The 21,870-nt window shown below is 37.5% G+C and overlaps 1 protein-coding gene across 9 annotated transcripts in view; it reads left to right on the forward strand.

Annotated features, from left to right (window-relative positions):
• Positions 1-21,870, forward strand: part of LOC136167083 (cyclic AMP-dependent transcription factor ATF-7) — a 92,639-nt gene that overhangs the window by 10,659 nt on the left and 60,110 nt on the right. For 7 of the 9 annotated variants that reach the window (XM_065934278.1, XM_065934274.1, XM_065934279.1 and 4 more), the window contains exon 2: positions 4,726-4,794. The exons of the other annotated variants lie outside the window; for them this stretch is intronic. In XM_065934278.1, coding sequence (XP_065790350.1) covers positions 4,740-4,794 — 55 coding nt within the window. In that variant the 5' untranslated portion in view covers positions 4,726-4,739. The remainder of the gene's footprint in view (positions 1-4,725; positions 4,795-21,870) is intronic. 9 annotated transcript variants of the gene reach the window in all.

Consider the following 21,870-nt stretch of genomic DNA (forward strand, 5'->3'; position numbering starts at 1 on the left):
GGTGTTCAGTGAATTAATGAATTTTTTAATTTTAAAAGTAAATTTAATGATTAAATTTACTTTTTGATCCTAAAGATGAATCTTAGTTATTAGTTTCATCCATCGCTTTCTCAAATATTTTACCAAGACCTAACCATCTCTTTTGTGCTCATGTATACTTTGGAATTGCTAGCAAAATAATTTGATAAATGATCTTAAGGAATAGGAGAAATAATAAGAGATCTAATATGTACACTGATCAACCTATGACTAATTGAACTTGTAAATTAAACCATCATTCTTATCTTAACTTGGCATGTTTCATGCTAGATAATAGGATTCTTTGCTTGGCCAAACTTTAGTCAGGCTCCTGAACCTTCTTTTAGGCCCATCTCCCTTGTAAAATTGAATTTTAGCAAGAACCTTGCTAAGTCAGTTTAGCAAGAACCCCCTCCCCCTTAATATCTGTTCACGCTCATATCTGATTAGATTCTTCATCCTCTACCATCCCTCAGGTGATGTCTGATCACCCTGGCCTGTCTTCAGGAAGAATCTTGCTCGGTTAGTTTAACCAGACTCTTCCTTATCCCTTGTGTTTCCTCTTGGTAATTTTCTAGTCACTGGCCCCCACCCTATACCTTGGCTATAAATTCCCAGTCACTGATGGTGTATTCAAAACTGAGCCCAGTTATGTACTGAAGTGTCTTAGCTTCTGTTGCAATACTCCTAAATAAAATCTGTTTTTTACTGCTTTAACTACTGTCTAGTTTTGGGTTTTTTTTTTCACACAGATGAAAGATTCTTTTTTCTCAAAAGACTGTTGCCTTTATTTTTATGTCTACTTTGCCTGGCACTTAGTAGTTTCTTAGTAATGTTTTTGAATGAATGCATGGTAGTTAGTCTGAACCCCTTCTAGATTTTCATGAATCTTTGATGTTTATGGTGTATATGCCCTTCTCATTTTTTTGTACTTAGCAATATCTGCTTTTTGTTATTAGGAACCTAAAACAGGCCCTTGGGTGTGTTTGTACATGGCTTTTATTCCTTACCTAAAGTTGGGTCATCTTATTAACATCAGTTGGTTACTAAAGAAATGATCATATTACAACCAGTTCCAGATAACTGACTTTCTAGACCTCAGTGACAGACTCCATCCTCATTCTATTTAAAAAAAGGATAGATATACATATATATACTTATGTATATACATTTTTTTGTGTTTGTGTGTATATACATTTTATATACATTTTAGGACATATTTATGGCTCTGACAAAATTATATAAGAAAGATTCTATTAAATAACCCCAGTCATTAAAAATCATTCTCTAAACCTAGGATTTTCTTCACTTTTTTCTCTGTCAGCATTCAAATAACTTTCTCTCTTTTAAGTGAATACCAGTTTTTATTATTCGTGCATTCTGGTGAATCTGAGTGTGTGAGCCTTTTTCTTGGCCCCTAGGACAGCCCTTTTTTGCATCTTTGTTTTCCTGTTTTGAGATCTCTATTGAGAGCATTTCACTTTTCCTTGGAAATGTTTCTAAATATGTGTATCCTCTGGCTGTTATTTATTGCTTAGTTCTGTAAAATGCTTGAGTTTCATCCTGAAGAATAGATTGAGAAACAGACCACAGACTTGGGTGCCATGTCTGGACACATGATCTACTTGTCAAGCAGTACAGTTACAGATGGGCTGTGAGTTAAATTCTAGTGAATGACAGCATCATCATTCAAGATTTCACCTTTTGTCTCAGTCTTTGTACTACAGAAATGTGTTGCTATTTGTTTTTTGAGAAGGCATCAGTTTGACCTTTCATAATTAGAGATTTAAGTATCAAAGAGGAATAAGCAATGGCATTCTTTATGTCCAGCAGTTGATACAACAGATTGGGAATGAAACAGAAATTTTTTAAAGGATGCTAACTGGAAATTCTTTTTTAAGTGGGGAGACAGATCATTATCGTAGTTAAATATTTCATTTTTAAGAGACATCAGTTTAAAGCTAAAAGCAAGAATGATGGATATGAAAGAAGGCAAGAGACTGAGGGAATGAATTGTAGGGGGATTTCCCTGGCAGTCCAGTGGTTAGACTCCATGCTTCCAGTGTAGGTGGCGTTGGTTCGATCCCTGGTCAGGGAACTAAGATCCCATGTGTTGTGTTACAGCCAAAAAAGAAGGAGGAGAATTGTAGGTATTTAAGAGAGAAGGCCTTCTTCCTCCCATTGTGGTCTCCCTTTGGTGAAAATGGCAAAACCAAAGCCAACAAAATGGGAAGGAAGCAGGAAATCCTAGTTAGTGACTGTCAAACTTTAGTATATAAGAGGCATGAGAATGCTTGCTTCTGTTACATTTTAATGCTTTTCCCCCAAACTTATTTTGCCCTTTCCCCCACTTTTAGAAAATCATAGTTTTTCATCTCTATTTCTTAGTAAGGGAGCCATGAAATAAAATTTGAAAACCATGTATTGTGATGTGACTGTGCAAAATAAAAAATTTTGAATTCTGTGGTTTGAGGAAAACCATTCCAGTACTGTCCCATTCCTCAGCCAAGACCCTTTTTACCCTCTAAATCGGTAGAAAACTGAGAAAACTTAGCCTCCAAAAACACAACCGAGGTAAAAAATTAGGAATCCTGCCTGGTTCTTTATGTTATATCTATTCTAGACCTTGTAGTTTGCTTCCCGGTTAAAAATATGTTAGAGGATCTTGTTGGAATAAAATTCTCATTTAGTGATTATATTAGGAAAGCAGGTTCTGGGACTAGGAAGTAGAATTATCTCTAGCACAGCAGTTGTTAGGAATTTTTCCGGAGATCAGTTGCTTTCCAGAAATGTTCATAGCGGCGTTGGTCTTTGGATGTATTTACTGTTATATATTGATATTTGTATTTATTTTTTGCACTATGATGTAGTTGTAGAAAGTGCTAAAAAATCATCATGTATTTAAAATAAACAAACAAACCAGAAAACCCCCTTATCCTGGGGCTATGTGAAGAATAAAGCTCTCATTTTCCCAGTACCCAGTCATCAGCTTGAACTGGCCTCTCCCAGGAACAGAATTTATTGAAGCAATTTATCCTGGCTAAATGTGATATAAATCTGTGTATACCTATGTACATACAGGCTCTTTTCCATTACAGCAGTGCTGCAGCATCAGTTTCCTTCATAGTTAGACTCTGTTCCTATCACACTGAAGGATTACTAAGAAGCCCTTTCTATTTTATGGGGCACCCCACAATTTTAAACACCGATTAGTTGTGGAATTACTGATCAGACTACCAGAAATACGGGCTTCCAACCCCAGAGTGAGTCTTAACAGAGTAGGAGAGATGTTTCCACTCCCATCTGAGTTTTAAGAATGTTTTTAAGTTTCTGATTGCCAGATTCCATCTAGCACTTTAATATTTTATTTTGATGTAGACCTGACTGAGGTTAACCTGACATTTTGGTTTATCTTCAAGATAAAAATTCAGAATTTGGCTACAGTTCTGAAATCATTTCTAGGCACATTCAGATTGTAGTTCTTCCTTTTTCATCTTCCCTTGTTCTTGTTCTTTCATATAGCTTTCTCTCTCGTAGAAGGATGTTTGAAAATGTCCTTTAGGGGTTTTATTTTAAAAGACTATTTTTGTGACCCTCCCTTTTTTCTCTTTTACTCCTTCAAAATACGGTATATCTTTCAGGGATATTTTTACTATGATTTGTATTTCTAATCTATCCATCTCCATCTCTATTTTTATTCCTAGTTAGGATGTGAGAAATTTCCCCCAACACATTCATTTGGAATTACTGTTCTTTAACAAAGAATTTTGATCAACATTTCAAGAGTTTAGCTTCAATAATTAAAAAACAGCAACAGTATAAACCCTGTTAATTCTTCAGAGAAACAGAGGATGGATGGTGATGCCTTTTAGTGCCATTTCTTTTATCCCCTGCAGCAGCTCACATCTGTTGGCTGCAACAGAGCAGTCCAAGAACTCTGGCCGAGAGCAGCACAAACAGCCGGAACATATTCACCCAGTAAACCCCCAAAGAGTCGACATTTGTTTTATTGCTGCTTTTAAAAACCTAGCCATAAATAGAATCAGGGGGGAAGGGCACCGATATTTCTCCATTTGCCACAGATGATTGGTGGGGGGAGAAGGAGGCTCCCCGTAGGGAGAGAAAGGTTTTATTTTTATTTTTTTTATTAATGAAAATCATTTCCCATGTAGCCCAATAGGATGGGTGCTTTGTTTTCTTTGGCAATAATCTGGGATAAACGGCCCTTGCCAGCAGTCTCATAGTTTATACACCAGGGAGCCAGATTATGGCCCTGTAAAATGGAGCACCCCTCCTATAATCCCTTAATTAATTAAATGACAAATTTTGGTCTTCTCTAGTTCAGAAATATGGCTTCCGCATCAAGCGTTCAGTGGATTTATTGATGTAGGGAACTACACTGGTTGTAATTCAGCAGACTGGAGAAGTGTGTTATATTCTATAGCAGAAAGAGGGAAAATCTAGCAAAAGGTTTGAAATTCCTTGACTCTTCAGGTCTACATTTTTCTAATTAAAAGTTTAAATTGAGGCACAGTAGATCATATGCCACCTGTCTAATGGGTCTCCCCAAAGTAGCCTGTGTTTACAGCTTTGATAGACAGCATTCTTGGAACACCTGTTTCTGAGCTTGATATTTTTGAAGCACTTTTTTTTTTTTAAACTCCAGCGTATTTAACATAACTTTTCCCCCTACCTCCCCCTCCTCAGCTCCGCTCTGCTCTATGAAATATGGGAGACGACAGACCGTTTGTGTGCAATGCCCCGGGCTGTGGACAGGTACGTTTACAATATACTTTATTGTGAATGTCTCGTTGTGAATCAAAGTGGCTGTTTTATCACTAAGGCAAAGAGTTTAAAGCCGGTGTTTTACGTGATCACTGGAGGTAATCAGATCAGAGGATTTGCAGTGTGTAAATCCAAGTTATGAGGAAGTGTAGGCACTCTACTGTAATGAAATCTGCCTTGCTCTCTTTCATATTGTTCTTCTACTGGTGTTTGTCTCCCAGCACACTGTGTTTAGGAATACATGTTGCTCTTGCACCCTTTCTGAAGCTGTTTGTATAAATACAAAGCAAGTTTAGAAATATCTTCTCTTCAGCCTTCATGAATATAAAAGTCTGTTCAATATATTTGGATAAGTAGCTGAAAATGCACCCATTCATTGTGAACCTCTATTTGGCAGAGCCTATTTTGGATTTTGTAAATAAGAAAAAAAGAAGTTTCTTTTGATTGTTGACCCAGAAAATCATTGTTAGCAGCTAAGGCAAATACCTGTCCAGGAAAGACAAATCCAACATAGAACCCAAAGCTCTCACAGCAATATATAAACACAGGGTTTCTCAGCCATTTTCCCTGTCTGATGCTGTTAGATACCTCCTGTGTGTTAGCTGCCATGTCATGGTTTATATGGATATCATTATTTATCAAATAGTTTTTCATCATGTACTTTTTAAATAATTTTGCTGAAACTGCCTTTTTTTTTTTTTTTTCATTTTTTATTCAATACCTTCTTAACTCTTACTCCTGGACCCTCCCCTTCTGCCATGTTCCATAAAGGATGAAGAAAGGAATACAAAGAAAGTCTTATCAAGAAAGTTTTATTTCCCTCATGAGTTGATTTTCTGGAGCCTGAAGGGTTGAATTTCTGTTCCATTAGGAATATGTCCAGAGTTTCCTGATAGCTCAGATTGTAAAGAATCTGCCTGCAATGCAGGAGACCTAGGTTCAATCCCTGGGTCAGGAAGATCCCCTGAAGAAGGAAATGGCAACCCACTCCAGTATTCTTGTCCGGAGAATTCCACGGACAGAGGAGCCTGGTGGTCTACAGTTCACAGGGTTGCAGAGTCAGACACGACTGAGCGACTAACACACATACACAGGAATAGGTCATGTGATTGTCCAGTGACACTTACAGGTAGTATGTGAGATTGCAGACCAGTTCTATTAAACATTGTAAATACTTAGAGAAGTATAAAAAGAAAATAGTAAGTTCCAGAGATTCCTAAGAATTAGAATTTGAGAGGGGGACGGGGTGGGTTGGTAACAAGAAATAGTCAGAAGGGCGATTCCAGATTCGAATAAATGCTAAACATTTCATAAAAGACTAAGAAAAACCAATATATTCTGAGTATTTATCATTGTAAGGTTTATATATGTATATAATTTTTTTTCAATAGAAACCACTTGGAGAAGTAAATTTATTTCACTTTTCAGATGGCTTATTGAAGTACACACCTGAGTCTGATTTATCCAAATTTTTGTGTGTGAATTTGTTGATAATTGTACTTACTGTGACTCCCATAATTGATACCTGGTACCTTTTTTTACAATACTTATCTCACTTACTTTAAAAGTCTGCACTTTTGATGAAAAGATTATTTTTCTTCATGAACTGTTTAAGCTGCTCAGTGCCCACTTAGATGTTGTATGCTTAGACTACCCAGACAAGGACTTAAATAAGTAAAAATGGAAGATAAAAATAAAGGAATACATAGGAAAAGCATCTCTTAAACTCTCTAAGAAAGAAAATATATCAATAGGATTTCTTCAGGCTGTCTCATCAGAAAAACGTAGTTTTCACTGAAATTTGTGAGATCCCAGAAGGGTTTAGTTTTTGTTTTGCATTATTTTTGAACTAGAGGTAGGAAAACAGACTCTTTAGTTCTTTCTTGTGTTGTCGGGTTCTGTTTTCCATAAGCCTTTTCCTTCTCTTACTCCTCCTTCCCATTTCTGAATTGTTTGTTGGTGTTTGGGTTATTAGGATTCCTGTAACCTCTGGCATAGATTCTGAAGTCTTTTTTCCCCCCTCAGTGAATGTCAAACTGAGGGAGATTGCTACCTTCTTTTGGATTCAAGTTACTTGTTTCATAGAAAAAAAGGATAAAAAGCTGTAACTTAAGACTTTGGGGTAGCGTGATTCATCCTTTACCTCCTTTGCATGTCAAAACTTAGTCATGTGAGACTGTAGTTCTTTAGTTATGTTTAGTCTCCTTTCAAGTTTCCCCCAATATCTAGTAACAAATAACTCTAGAGAGGTCTCTGTAAGATTTACTGTGATTGCTTTATGTTATAGAAAATAGTGAAAATCTGGCAGAGAAGATAAATTTGGTAAAGTGAACTACCCTTGGCTTGTTGTTCCAGCTTCCTCATATACCTTGAAAATGGTTTCATTCTGGAGCCACCTTGAGGCCTTCAAGCCCATTTATAATCGATCGTCATTGATTCAAAGTCGTTACTCCAGAAATGGAAGAATAATAAAAAGGTTATATAAGTCCCAGGAGAGGTAATAAGGACCATGGTAATTTTCACAAGGCATGTTTAGAACTCAGCAACCATAGAAACCTCAAAAATCAGTGACTTCTACCAGTTAGAGGAAGCAGAAATGAAAGTAAATTATAATTCAAGAGATTTATGCATAAAACAAAACCTGTAGGAATCCTGTAATTATTTAAATATCTGTTCTCTGCCCAGGTTTTGCCCTGTGTACCCCTAAACTCAGAAATCATCTTACACTTTAATATTAAGGGGAGGTGAAAGGAAAATTCACCTAAAATAGACTAGCGGATTATGCTGTCCACCATATAATCAAAACCAGCGGGCCTTCAATGGATACGTAAACATGTTTTGGTTGCTAGGTCTTTAATGGCTGTTATTTTTGGATTCTGTTCATGATCCACTTCCCAACAGTAAGTCTGATGTGACACAGCTGAGTTCTAAATACGCTACATGTACTTTTTAAAAAAAGATGGTTGCTGAAGGTTGTGTTCTTTGCATTCTTATCTGAAAAGACAGGTGATAGGGTTTTCTGAGCTCTCTGATTCCTCTTCTCCTGTAGAGTCTCTGTTTCCCCTGAGGCCTCATCACCCTCATGAAGAGGAACTTGGGGAAAGTAATATCCCTGCTAATTTCTCTCTATGGAATGTGGTAGCAGTTATAGTTAGTAGAACTGCCTTTAGAGAATGGGTTAGTGTTGTTAAGGCAACAGAGCCCCAGATGCTACTATGTGGTAAAGGGCTGGTTGAATTTGAGGTGTTATGGGTTTTAAAATGTTTATAAGATAGCATCTACTTTAAAATTCTGTAACTGTAAATAGCTTTGCCTCTGTATTATTAAAATAATAGGAATACAGTTTGATGTTGAATCTAGGAAGTCTTATAAGTTTTTAAAGCTTTGAGGGACACTTTTACTTGAAAGTGGATTATAAAATTGTTCTTACTGCATGTGGAAGCAGGAAAAATTACTACTGTGTCTGTGTCAGTAATCTTGAATTTGAGGTGTTACTTGGTGTGGATACGGTTAGATAACCTAACCTTTTGGATACTTTCTGTCCACAATTTTCCCCCCCCCCCCCATGCCTGCGGGATTTTAGTTCCCCAACCAGAGATTGGACTTGGGCTCTTGGCACTGAAAGCATGGAGTCCTAACCACTGGACGCCAGGGAGTTCCTAGTCCAATTTTTTTACCAAATGTCAACAATTTCTGTATTCCTATACCTCCCTCTCAGGCACATGACACAGTACAAATTATGCAGATTTAAGTAGCCTTTCCGGTTACCGTAATCAAGTCTTTGAGCAGAAGCTGGTTATATAAGCTTTTTACTTAGAATGTCTATTTCCTTAAGAACGGGAACACAGCTCCTCTGAGAAGATGCTATTAATGAATAATTAGTATCATCCCATTATTAGCCATTGAGAAAGGTTTCTATCATAACCACTCAGTATTAACTTTGTCCTTTTAAGGAAAAATCCTTTGATTGTTTCTCTGTCCATTGTGTCCCTGAAGGGCTGTATTCCCCACCCCACCCCCCAAGGGTATCTACTACCAGATCTTCTCTTCTCCCAGAGAACACTTAGGTACAGGTTGAGAGTCTGCTCATATCTCTCTGAAACATGAAATGTATAACTAGCTCATGGACCTCCAGGGCTTGCTTTCCCTTTCTGAGGCCAAGGGTAGCAGTAGAGCCCTAGTTGTGGTGGGATGGAGGGCTGCTTCTTTACCTCCTTATCTTGTCATATAATAGGAATAATGTTTATGGTGCTGTAGTCCTGGCTTCACTTGGCATTTAACCAACCTCCAGTGCTGTTTATTACCTTGTATCCTCTGCCTCCATGAACATTATCCTTTAAATCTCTATTGCTTTGTAATATATGAGGCAACAAATAGCTTCTATGATTGGTTAAATGCTGGCATGCTACAAAGGTGTATATTTTATTGCCTGTATAACCCACATCTATAGAGATCATTCCTGCTATCCCAGCCCTCCCATTAAGTGGGCCCTACTGGTGCTGTGGGACTCTGGGTTTTTAATTCTGTCCCTCTGGCAAGTTTTCCTATTAACTGGCATTGGCACAAAAGAAAAGCAGGGAAGAGTGACTGGTGCTGTTTACTAATTCTTCATGTTAGGGGAGCATCTTAAATTAGAGAATAATATAGGAAAAAATGGCTCTAGTACATAAATACCATTTGTGGTGATATGTGCTATCTTTACATGCTTCGACAGGTGAGGACAGTTTAAGGCAAACAAATAAGCCTTTTTTTCTCACCCCCTGCCAAGAGTTTAAAAAAATTCAAATTTTTATTTAATAATTCATATTTCCTTCAATAATTCATCCAGTTCCCATCTGGTAAGAGTGCCTGCATGCTGTCAGGCTGCTGAAAATACACTGCATTATACACAATTAGGCCAAATGCTAACCTTGTTTTTTGTAATAATATGTTGATTTTGTAATAGCTTTCAGTCCACTCTGAGAATGCTGCAGTTTTATGTAATCTTGTAATAGAAGTAGACCACTGTTACACATAGTAAAGAAAAAAACTGGGACTGGGATGAAAAAAATGTAGACATGTTAAGAGCAAGAAATTAAACCCTAGTTTTTTCATGTCAGATCTGGCACTCTTGACACTTGCCCTTAGAAACAAGTGGTTTGTTATTTTAGTTTTTTGTGTTATATTTGTTATTATGTTACTAAGAGCATAGTAGGTTAAAAGCATCCCTGTTCCAATGTACCACAAAGAGAGAATGTTGTATGAATCTAATTGAAGCTATATTCAAGAAATTAAGGTGAAAATTTTCAGTTACTCACTCTTGTTTTTCCTTGGATATGACTTAATATTTGGAATGGGAGCCCAGAAACTGTTCTCTGAATTTTTCTGGTGGGAAAAAAATCCTCTATCTTTGCATCTCAGTTCATCCTTAGTCAGGAGAAGGGGCTCTTTCCTAGTCCCTTTTTTTACAAACTGCTGAGTTTATATACTGCCTTCCAGATCTGAGAGTCTGTCCTTCATTCATCCCTCTTTTGCCACCCCTGCAAAACATATACATATTGCTAGGTTGTTAACTTACAAGATATTGTCAGCATTATATAGAATTCTTCATTCTTTTATCAAATACTCTTCCAGCTAATGAGGCAGATTGAAGAACAGTCAGTGTGCTCCCTCTGTCTGGTTAGCATGTTTCTTTAATGCAGATTGACTTGCTCAGCAGTCGCATTTTGTCTGAAGCCCTTGTTAAGGCCTACCCTGTATGTGGATTCATAACACATCTGTGTGTACATCTACAGTGCTGTATAAATAATAATAAGTAATCACCAGATGGCCCATAACTGCTCCTCTGGACCCGCTGGGTCTCTTGAAGCTGTTAGGAGAGTCTTCTGGCGTTTTGCTGGAGAAAACTTGTCATAGATTTATTTCTAAAAAAATTCAAACTCACAACTGGGTGTTTAGGACTAGATATTGCTGTCTGTGTTGTAAATATTTAACAGGCTTTGTACAATGACAAGTAAAAGCGCCATTACTAACCACGCACAGTGGCTGTGAAGCTCTTCTTCCCTCCCAGCCATTTAGAAAGGAAACAAAATGCTGATAAATTGTGCATTATGAACAAGGTGCAAGAGATGTTCTCTGAATGCTTTTTCATAGGAGAAGAAAGAGAACTTCAGTGTTCTGCTCAAAGGGTGTAACTGGGCAAACTTAAGCTTTTTAACCTTATGCTGGTGACGTAAATGAAACAAAATGCCCCTTTTAAACTGGACTTTATAATACAAGAAATGCCTCTTCAGCTGAAGTTTGGTCATGGCCAGGTTTCAGTCTTAATTGTCTTTATAACTAAATGATAAATCCCTTTGAAAGGGTTATAGTTGCAAGTGTTAGTAAATGCTTAGCATTTAGCTAAAATTTTAGACTTTGGGTTATGTCTAGAATTTAAGGCATATGTTGTTTGTCCGTATTATTTATAAAGCAAAACATTTTAATTTCTGTCCTCTTCATTTTTCTAAAAAGGGTTATGTGTTTTGTTGGGGGAAAAATATTATTCTGGTGTAGCTTGCTTATAATTTTCTATTCTATATCTTGTTATACTGGTCCCTTTCCTCCAGTATCTATTCTGGGGTACTTGCTCAGTACAGTAATACATGTTTTTAAAAACCAAAATAAAACTGAGTACCTCTAAACATTAATGTTTTTAATCTTGTCTTACCATAAGGTAACATTAAAAAGCTTTTTTAAAAGTTGGGTATCTTTTAACTCTTCAGCTTTATTTTCTTTTGTCTATTTAACCATAGAGAGAATTCCTATAAATTATCGCACATGGCTGTTACATTCCAGTTAGGATGTATAGAAAGCTTTTCTCTTTTAAAAATCCCATCTCCAAGAAGTGACATACAAATTGTGAGGGAGAAATGCTGCTATTAATAGTTTATTGTAGATAGATTTTGCTTTTTAAGTCTTCACATAAGATTAGCAGGTTAAGGAAAGGATTTCAAGAAGGAAAGCATCATGGATCATGGAAGTTTGGGGATTTATCTCTTTTTTGTGTTTTTACTTCGAAGGTTCTTTGTGCAGTGAAACATGCTGCCTAAGATTGTGCTTTGGTAAGAATCTGGACTATTTGCAATTGTCATGTGAAAGTACAGAGAGAATGAGAATGAATTTTGTGAAATTAGCCCATTCCCAGTCTGGCACACCATGTGCCCTGTGTGGCTGCCGATTCTGCTGGCAGATTGAAGAGCTGAACCAACTTCTGCTCTAAAGACTAAAATTGCCAACCATCATTCCAACTTTTTTTTTTTTTCATTCCAACTTTTAAATCTTGTTGTTCCCATCGATGATGTCAGAATTGGAACACACATGGTTCTGTCTTTAGATCCCAGGTGAAATTTGCAGTTCCTTGGATTGGAAGGAGAGAGTTCTTTCTTTTTTGCCTTTGAAAAACTTAAGGAGTTCTGCAAGGAAAGTCAGCAGAATAAATCTGCAGCTTTGCTGTGTACTTTGAGTCATTGTAGAAAGCTGAGTACTCTGTGAGGCATTCAGCAGATTGGCTGTCAGTGTTGTAGCTCTGCTTATCAAATACATAATCTCTCTGAGAGCCATTTATGTTATTCTGGAGAGAATCATCCAATGGCAAAAGGAACACCTCTTTTCTCCTCCCAAGGGTCAGATCCTCTTTCTATACTGGTCAATTACCCCTTGATTTTTCCTGAAAAATACCTCAGTCTACTGTAAAGATTGGCACTAGCACAGGTTGCAGACTCGGTTACAATGACAAGCTCTGATTTCTTAGCCACTGGGAGAGGCATCAGGGTGACACTCATAAGTATGCCAGAGGCTTAATGGTGGTGGTTTTTCTGCTGAGTATCTCAGTCCCCGTATAAGCTTGGCTTCTCTTCTCTCTCTCTCTGAGGGAGATAACATTGGCTTTAGTGTTTTGCACATCAGTCACTATAAAAGTACTGCGAGTGTTGTCTTTCTCAAGTCTCTTTCCTTGTCTTTAGTTATTGTCCTCTCCAGTTTGAAATCAAGACCTATAATCTTAATTTTTTTGCTTTTTTGCCTTCCTCTTTCACTGCTTATCTTGGCTCTTATTAGCCATTGTACCTGACGGGGATTATTAGCCAGTGTTTCCTCTAATTAAGAAAAATAAATAGGCCTTGTTTTTTAAGAGCAGTTTTATATTTACAGAAAAATTAAGAAGAGAGTAAGGAGAATTCGCATATACCCCTAGCTTGTTCCACCTCTAACTTTCACATCTTGTATTAGTGGGGTAGATTTGTTACAACTAATGAGCCAGTATTGATACATTATTTTTTAACTAAAGTTCAAAGTTTACATTAGGGTTCACTCTTGTGTTGTACCTTCTGTAGATTTTGACAAATATATAATAATGTGTATCCTCCATTACTGTGTCAAATAGAATAGTTTCACTGCCCTAAAAATCCCCAGTTATTCCACCTATTGATCTGCTACCCAACCCCAGACTCTGCTAATTACTGATCTTTTTACTGTCTTCATGTGAAAGTGTTAGTCACTCAGTCCTGTCCGACTCTTTCGAACCCCATGGATTGTAGCCAGCCAGGCTCCTCTGTCCATGGAATTCTCCAGCAAGAATATTAGAGTGGGTAGCCATTCCCTTCTTCAGGTTATCTTCCCAACCCAGGGATCGAACCCAGGTCATCTGCATTGTAGGCAGACTCTTTACCATCTAAGCCCAGAATCTCATATAGAATCATGCCTTCCTCTGATTTTTTTAAAGTCGTGAGCAGATATATAACTGGGAATAGCTGGGAAACAGGAGGAGAGAAAATTAAGCCATGTGAGGTCATAGCTCTGAGGTCTCTCTCAAAGTACAAGAATCAAATCTAGGGAGATTTACGTGGTCAGCTGTACTGGGAGCCTCTCTGATGTTCAAGACTTGGCTTGCCTGGTGACATATTTACTGGTTCTACATATTGGGACTAAGAACTGGATGAATGCTGTTTGGGGAGTCAAAGTATTAGGGTTGGGCAAGGTGAGAGGAAGTAAAGCCTATGATTCCTTTTCATTTGTTGAAGCTGAGAACAATAAAATCTCTCCTCTCCCATTGGCAGCCTTATATTTGATTGAAAAAAATCAGTGTAAATTAACTTCTATACTTTTAAATTAATTAAAGATTCATGTAAGTAAATATTATTTTAAAAATATGGGAACTGTGAATCGCACTTAGTTTAACAAACACAGCTGTAATATTGTCTACATAAAGTAATAAAGTGAAAGTGAAAGTCACTAAGTCATGTCCAACTCTTTGTGACCCCATGGACTATACAGTCCATGGAATTCTCCAGGCCAGAATACTGGAGTGGGTAGCCTTTCCCTTCTCCAGGGGATCTTCCTAACCCAGGAATCAAACCCAGGTCTTGCACATTGCAGGCAGATTCTTTTACCAGCTGAGCCAGAAGGGAAGCCCACATAAGGTAATAGATGTTTTTATTTGGGTTAGGGGTTAGTAGATGAGAACTGGCTTCCCTGGCAGTGCTAGTGGTAAAGAACTCACCTGCCAGTACAGGAGATGTAAGAGATGTGGGTTCAATTCCTGGGTCAGGGAGATCCCCTGGAGTAGGAAATGGCAACCCACTCCAGTATTCCTGCCTGGAAAATCCCATGGACAGAGGAGCCCAGCCAGCTACAGTTCATGGGGCCACAAAGAGTCACAAAGACACAGCTGAGCAGATGAGAACTGGCTTAGGAGGAATGGCCCCTGAGCAAAGGAGACATGGCAACTTATGAGGATGTCAAAAATAAACAGATTTACTTGTTAGCTTTGTTTGGGCTATCTTGACTTCCTTCTGCTAAATACTAGTTGAGAGGTATAAATTGTGTGTGGGGGTGGGGGGATCATGATGCATGGCTTGCAGAGTCTTAGTTTCCCGACCAGGAATTGAACCCTGGCCCTAGCAATGATAGCTCCAAGTCCTAACACTGGACTGCCAGGGAATTCCCAAGAAGTATAAATCTTTTTTTTTTTTTTTTTTAAGAAATATAAATCTTAAGGCTTCCCTGGTGGCTTAGTCGATAAAGAATCTACCTGCAATGCTGGAGACCTGGGTTTGATCCTTGGGTCAGGAAGATCCCTCGAAGAAGAAAATGGCAACCCACTCCAGTATTCTTGCCTGAAAAATCCCATGGACAAAGGAGCCTGTCAGGCTACATACAGTCCATGGAGTTGCAAAGAACTGGACCCGACTTAGTGACTAAACCACCACCACCATAAATCTTAAGGGCACCAATAACCATTAGAAACAACTTAATTTTTTTTTGATAGAGACATTTCCTGCTTGTCCTGGTTTGGAAATTTTATTTCTTATTACTAGTATTTATTTATTTTGGCCGTGCCTCCAGGTTTGCAGGATGTTAATTCCCTGACCAGGGATTGAACCTGTGTCTTTGGCAGTGAAAGCGTGGAGTCCTAACGACTGGACCACTAGGGAATTCCCATGGACATTTTAGGTTGATAAAATATGGGAGAAATGGAGTGACCTGATTTCTTTAGTTCTGGGATTCAAGTTTCCTGTCACTTAGAATGTTAACTTCATGGTATTAGGTAAGATCTCTTTTCATAGAGATACTAACACTTTACCTTTTAGATTTGGCTACATATGAGACTCATTCTTGGCCTCAGCACTTATTTAATTTCCTTACTTGTTGAACTGAGATGACTTAATGGTAAAAATGAACACTAACCTAGGGTAGGCTCTATAGAATAATGTTCAGAGTTAACATCAGTTAGTGCAGGCCGACATCATATGAATGCATATATACATCTACAACTTAGAGGAGATATTGTGTTTATATAATTTACAGGGATTATGTGGAGATCATATGGGGGGAATGGGAGAGAACAAAAGCAAAGAAAACGGCTTAACTTTATTCATGTCTAATAACAGCAGAATAACAATAACTAAAGCTAACTGAGCTCTTACATACTGTGCAGAAGTAGTTTACAGATATTATTTTATTTAGCCTAGAAATCCCCTGAGGGATGTATAATGTTATCTTCATTTTACAATACAGAGGAGAAAATTAAGGCTCAAAGAGGTTAAATAACTTGTACAAGGTCAGATAGTACTTTGTGATGAAGCTATAAGACCAGACAGCCTTCAAACCACTTTTACTAGGATAAATTGCTTCCTTATTCTTTACCATAAACATGTAAATATGCACACCTAGCACAGAAGAAAAAAAGAAGTGATGAGGTTTTTTTGCACTGGTCCAAATGCAATCACTTAAGTTTTAAGTCCTAGCTATAGTTTGTTACTGATCTAGATAGACATCTGGCTGCCATACCAGAGAGAGCTGGATCACCAGCTGAGCTCTGCCTGTATGAAGAGATAAGAGTTCTTACTAAAGTGAAGAGCCATCTCTGCAACTGCCTCAGCCTTATTAATCTGCGTTTTTTATCTGCCTGGGAATGCTGCTGAGATGTATCTAACTCTCTGTGAGGCAAACAACCACTATTTAGTAGCAGGGGCATGATTTTAGGATGGGAAAGAAAACTAATTCTTGACTAACCAGAAATGTAGATAGAACTAGAAAACTGTGACCTAAAAACCATAGCTTCAGCCTTCTTCACTAATAGGCCCAAAGATACACTGTGGTGTCATCTTTGTGAATTGTAGCCTTGGTCACTTCCTGTTTCATATTCCTTTCTTTCTCTTCTTAGTTTTATGGCTATAAGATGCAGAGGATGTGGAGAAGGAAATGGCAACCCACTCCAGTGTTCTTGCCTGGAAAAGTCCGTGGACAGAGGAGCCTGGCAGGCTGCAGTCCATGGGGTTGCATGCCTGAGCATGTGTGCACGAGGGTGGAGGGAGATGGGTTGGTAGCAATAAAGTGGTAGAACTAAAAAAAAGATGCAGAGGATGGTATCTGGGTGTCTTGCTTTATGTAGTGCCATGTAGCAGTGGGGCCTTTGTTATTGAGGCTGTAGTACTAATTGGTAACAAGAGGAAACATGACTAAGGTAGAATTAGGGTATGATTTGGAGTGTATTACCAGTGTAGTGAGATATGTGATCTGTCCAGTGGTTGATAGCTCATTTATTTTCTGACTTTTTGGAGGTATGATTGCATGGAAGGTCTTAACTTGTTGACTAACAGAATTCTTCTCCACTCAGATCTCACATTCTTTCCTTCTTTGACGTCATAGCACTTCCATGTATCTACTTTTTCCTTTTCTTTTATGAACTGTGGTGTGTTGATGCAGTGGACATTTTATCGTTGGAAGTGGAATTACATAACCAAGTAGATACATGGAAATATTTATGTGAAATAATTTGTGATTTAAAAAATATATACATGAACACATAAAGGATCAAAAGAGATTGGAGAGTCTTATAGTTGATATTTTTAGCAAAAGTATTCTTTGTTTTGTCTGAATGTCTTTATCCTTTACTGGAAAGTTGCTTAAAATGTACATTTCCTTCTTGATTCTGATAGTGATTCATTATGTAACTGTGGACTATGTGAAACTAACTGCATTCAGCCGCAGGAAATATCTGACTGGAGTCTTTTCTTTTCTACCTCTGACAAAGAAGTCAAATGCTTGGCTTCCGAGCTGAGAATGCCTTCCTTATTGGGCAAGGTCACAAACTATCAAAATGATAACTTTGGATGTCCAAAGATCTCATTTGTTTATTTTGTTGGATACCTCTGACAAGCCAGTTAGTTGTGCGTGTGGATGCATGTTTGTGTGTTTGTGTGTCTGTCTGTCTGTCTGTCTCCTGCCTGTAGTTTCTATAAAATTCTAAATACAAAGGAGAGGTGATTGAGAGCAACAACCTATCAAACAGAAACTGCAAGCTTGACTCCTAAGAGGTTATCAGGTAGACGGTGACAGCTTAGCAGGATAGATGATTAGATGATTATTTTTTAAAACAGAAAAAGGCCTTACATTGTCATGCTAGCCTCAGTTACCTCCTTTTTGTATCTCTGTTCTCAAGCTTACTGACCAGAACAACAATAGCAACAAAAATCTTTCACTGCCATAAGTTATTTGACTCAAGTGAAGAGAGTTGTTGAGATAGTTTTAAAGATCTGTTGTGGTGTGTAGGTGGAGATAGCTGTATAATACCAGAGTGGGCAAATAATATTACAGACGTTTGTCACTTAAGTGAACATCATTTTTTTTTACACAGTGGCAATCTGTGTGCATTAATTTTTTTCACTGTGTTATGTTTATTCAGTTTCAGGTATTTCTTGGGATTAAGGAAGAGACTGTAGTCTGCTTAAACTGTATAGTAGTTACTGTAAAATTTTCGGGGGTCTATAAGTCTACATATGTTCTATAAGGCATCATGTTAGATTCAGTAATTTGCCTATTCCCTCTTCAGTCTTTCTTTTTCCTCCCTTTTAATTTTTACCTAGATAATTGCAAAAGTGAAAAGGGGAGACTATTTCATCATTCTTTTAATTTTACTTTATATGCATTTAAAGCTACAGCCAGAGAGGGTTTCCTGGAGGCTTAATACTTTCAGTTATGCATGTGATTGCTCAGAGGAGAGAGTTGTGTGCACACATATAGCAGCTCATGGCAGAGCAGTGGTTAAAGGTTTGAACATATTGTACCTTGCAGTCCTAAGGGAGGCATTTTGCTCCTCCATAGACAATAATCGGCTTGTCAGAGTCAAATGGCTTTTTGTTTTTTCTTTATCTAGTAAAATGCAGTGGGCTAAGCCTTTCTGGGAAGCAATTTCTTCCTCCACCACATGGACAGAAGGTCATGGATGCTGTCTCTGAAACAAAGGGGAAGTGATGATAGAAAAATCAGTGGCTAGGGCATAATTAGATTGGAGTTCTGTCACAGAGACAACAATTCTTGTTTGAAAGCTGGACTTTTCTGCTATGCCATGCTTTTCTGTCTTCACATTAGACATATAAGCAATGAGTATTCATTCTACTTCAGGCTTAATTTTTCAGGCTCTTTCCTAAGCACTCTGAGAATAAACTTGGAACAATTTACTTTTCTTGGTGGTTTCCAAAAATTTTTAAGATTGCTTTCCAGCAAAATTGAGAGGACGGTACAGCAATTCCCCATATACTCCCTGCTTCCCTACAAACGTAGCCTTTCCTGTTGTCAGCATGCCCCACCAGAGTGGCATATTTGTTTCAGCTAATGAACGTACACTGACACACCATAATCACGCCAAGTCCACAGCTCACCTAAGAGCTCACTCTTGTTGGTGTACATTTGATGGGTTTGGAAAATATATAATGACATATAGTCATCATTATATTATCATACAGAATAGTTTCATTGCCATAAAAATCCTCCGTGCCCCCAGAATGAGGGAATGCATTTTCCCCTCACCGCCCCCTCCCGCCCCCCCCGAGCAACCACTGATCTTTTTGCTGTCTCCAAAGCTGTGCCTTTTCCAAAAAGCCACATAATTGGAATCATATAGTATGTAGGTTTTTTCAGGTTGCCATCTTTTACTTAATATGTGTTTAAGATTCCTTCACGTTTTTCCATAGCTTGGTACCTCAATTCTTTTTTAGCAATGAGTAATATTCCTTTGTCTGGATGTACCACAGTTTATTTATCCATTTACCTACTGAAGGATATCTTGGTTGCTTCCAAGTTTTGGCAGTTGTGAATAAAGCTGCTGTAAAAATCCATGTGCAGGTTTTGGTGTGGACGTAAATTTTCAAGAAACTGCCAAATTGTCTTCCAAAGTGACTCTGTCCTTTTTCATTCCCACCAGCAATGAATGAGAATTCCTTTTGCTTCACACCCTTGTCAGTATTTGGTCTTGTCAGTGATCCAAATTTTGACCAGTAGAATAGATGTGTGGTGGGATGCCTTTGTTGTTTTAATTTGCATTTTGCTGGTGTCATACGATGTGCAACATCTCTTTATAGGTTTTTTGTCTGCTATCTGTATATCTTTGGTGAGATGTCTGCTAAGGTCTTTGGCCTGTTTTTTAACTTGGTGGTTTGTTTCCTTATTGTTGAGTTTTTGTTTGTTTGTTTGTTTTTTGCTGCACTGGGCAGCATGTGAGATCTTAGTTCCCCAACCAGAGATCAAACCCACACCCCCTGCAGTGGACGTGCAGAGTCCTAACCACTGGACCAATAGGGAAGCCCCATCCTTATTGTTGAGATTTAAGAGTTCTATATGTATTTTGGATAACAGTCCTTTATCAAATGTGTCTTTTGCAAATACTCTGTCTCAGGCTGAAGCTTGCCTTCTCTCATTCTCTTGACATTGTTTTTCACAGAACACAAGTTTTTATTTAATGAAGTCCAGCTTATCAATTATTCCTTTCATTGATCATGCCTTTGGTGTTATCTCTAAAGTCATTGCCAAACCCAAGATTATACCTAGGTTTTCTCCTATGTTATCTTTTGGGAGTTTTATTGTTTTGTGTTTCACATTTATGTTTATGATCCATTCTGAATTAGTTTTGCAAAAGGTTTAAAGTCTGTGTCTATATTCACTTTTTTGCTTATGGATTTCAAGTTGTTGCAAAGCACTATTTCAGAACTATTTGTTGAAAAGATTATCTTTATTGTATGGCTTTTGCTCTTTTCTTTTCAAATGAGGTGTAATTGACATATAACATTATATTAGTTTCAGGTGTACAGCATAATGATTTGATATTTACATATACTGCAAAATTATGGCCACAGTAAATCTAGTTAACATCCATCACCTTACATAGTTACGGAATTTTTTTTCCTTGCGATGAAAACTTTTTCTCTCTTAGCTACTTTCAAATATGTAATATATTAACTGTAGTCACCATGCTGTACATTAAATCCCCATGATTTATTTATAACTGGAAATTTGTGCCTTTTGACCCCCTTCCCCTATTTGACCCCCTTCACCCCCCATCTCTGGTAACTACCAATTTGTTCTCTTAAGTTTGGTGGGGTTTTGTTTTGTTTTAAGATTCCATATATGCTTGGCTCTCTGTATCTATGGATATGGAATAGTGTTGTTCAGTATCTTTTCATGTATCAGTTGGCCATCTGTATGTCTTCTTTGGAAAAATATTCAGATCCTCTGCCATGTTTAATTGAATTGTGTGAGGTTTTGCTATTGAGTTGTATGAGTTTTTTATATATTTTGGATATTAACTCCTTATCAGATATATATTTTGCAAATATTTTCTCTTATTCAGTAGGTTGTCTTTTCATCCTTTTGATGATTTTCTTTTTCACGCAGAAGCTTCTTAGTTTGTTGTATTCTCACTTGTTTTTGTTTTTGCTGCGTTTGCTTTTGGTCAGATCCAAAAAACAGTCACCAATATGGATGGCAAGGAGCTTATTGCCTCTTGTTTTTTCCTTAAAGAGTTTTATGGTTTCAGGTCTTGGTGTTACATTCAAGTTTTTAATCCATTTTGAATTTTAATATTTGTATTTGGTATTAGATAGTGGTCCAGTTTTTACTCTTTTGCATGTGACTGTCCAGTTTTCCTAACACCATTTTTTGAGGAAACTCCCTTTTCTCCCATTGTATAGTCCTGTCATAAATTAGCAATATATGCATGGGTTTATTTTGGGCTCTTTTTCATTGATATGTATGTTGGTTTTTATGCCAAGATCATACAGTTTTGATTACTATAGTTTTGTGATATGGTTTGAAATCACAGAGCATGATACCTTCAGGTTTGTTCTTTCTCAAGATTTCATTGACTATTCAGATTCTTTTGTGCTTCCATACACATTTTAGGATTGTTCTTTTTGTAAGAAATGCCATTAGAATTTTGGTAAGGATTGCACTGAACCTGTATATTGCTTTGGATAGTATGGGCATTTTAACAGTATTAATTCTTCCAGTGCATGAACATGATTATCTTTCCATTTATTTGTGTTTTCTTCAGTTTCTTTTGTCAATGTCTTAAGAGTTTTCAGTGTACAGGCCTTTCACTTTTGTGGTGATATTTATTCTTGGGTATTTTATTCTTTTTGATGCAATTATAAATGGTATTGTCTTCCTAATTTTTCTTTATGATAGTTCATTGTTAGTGTGTAGAAATACAACATTTTTATTGATTTTTTATCCTCAGCCTTTGCTGAATTCACTTTAAGAATTTTTTCGTGG

This window comes from Muntiacus reevesi, chromosome 4 (genome assembly GCF_963930625.1).
Source record: "Muntiacus reevesi chromosome 4, mMunRee1.1, whole genome shotgun sequence".
In the NCBI taxonomy this organism is placed as follows: domain Eukaryota; kingdom Metazoa; phylum Chordata; class Mammalia; order Artiodactyla; family Cervidae; genus Muntiacus; species Muntiacus reevesi.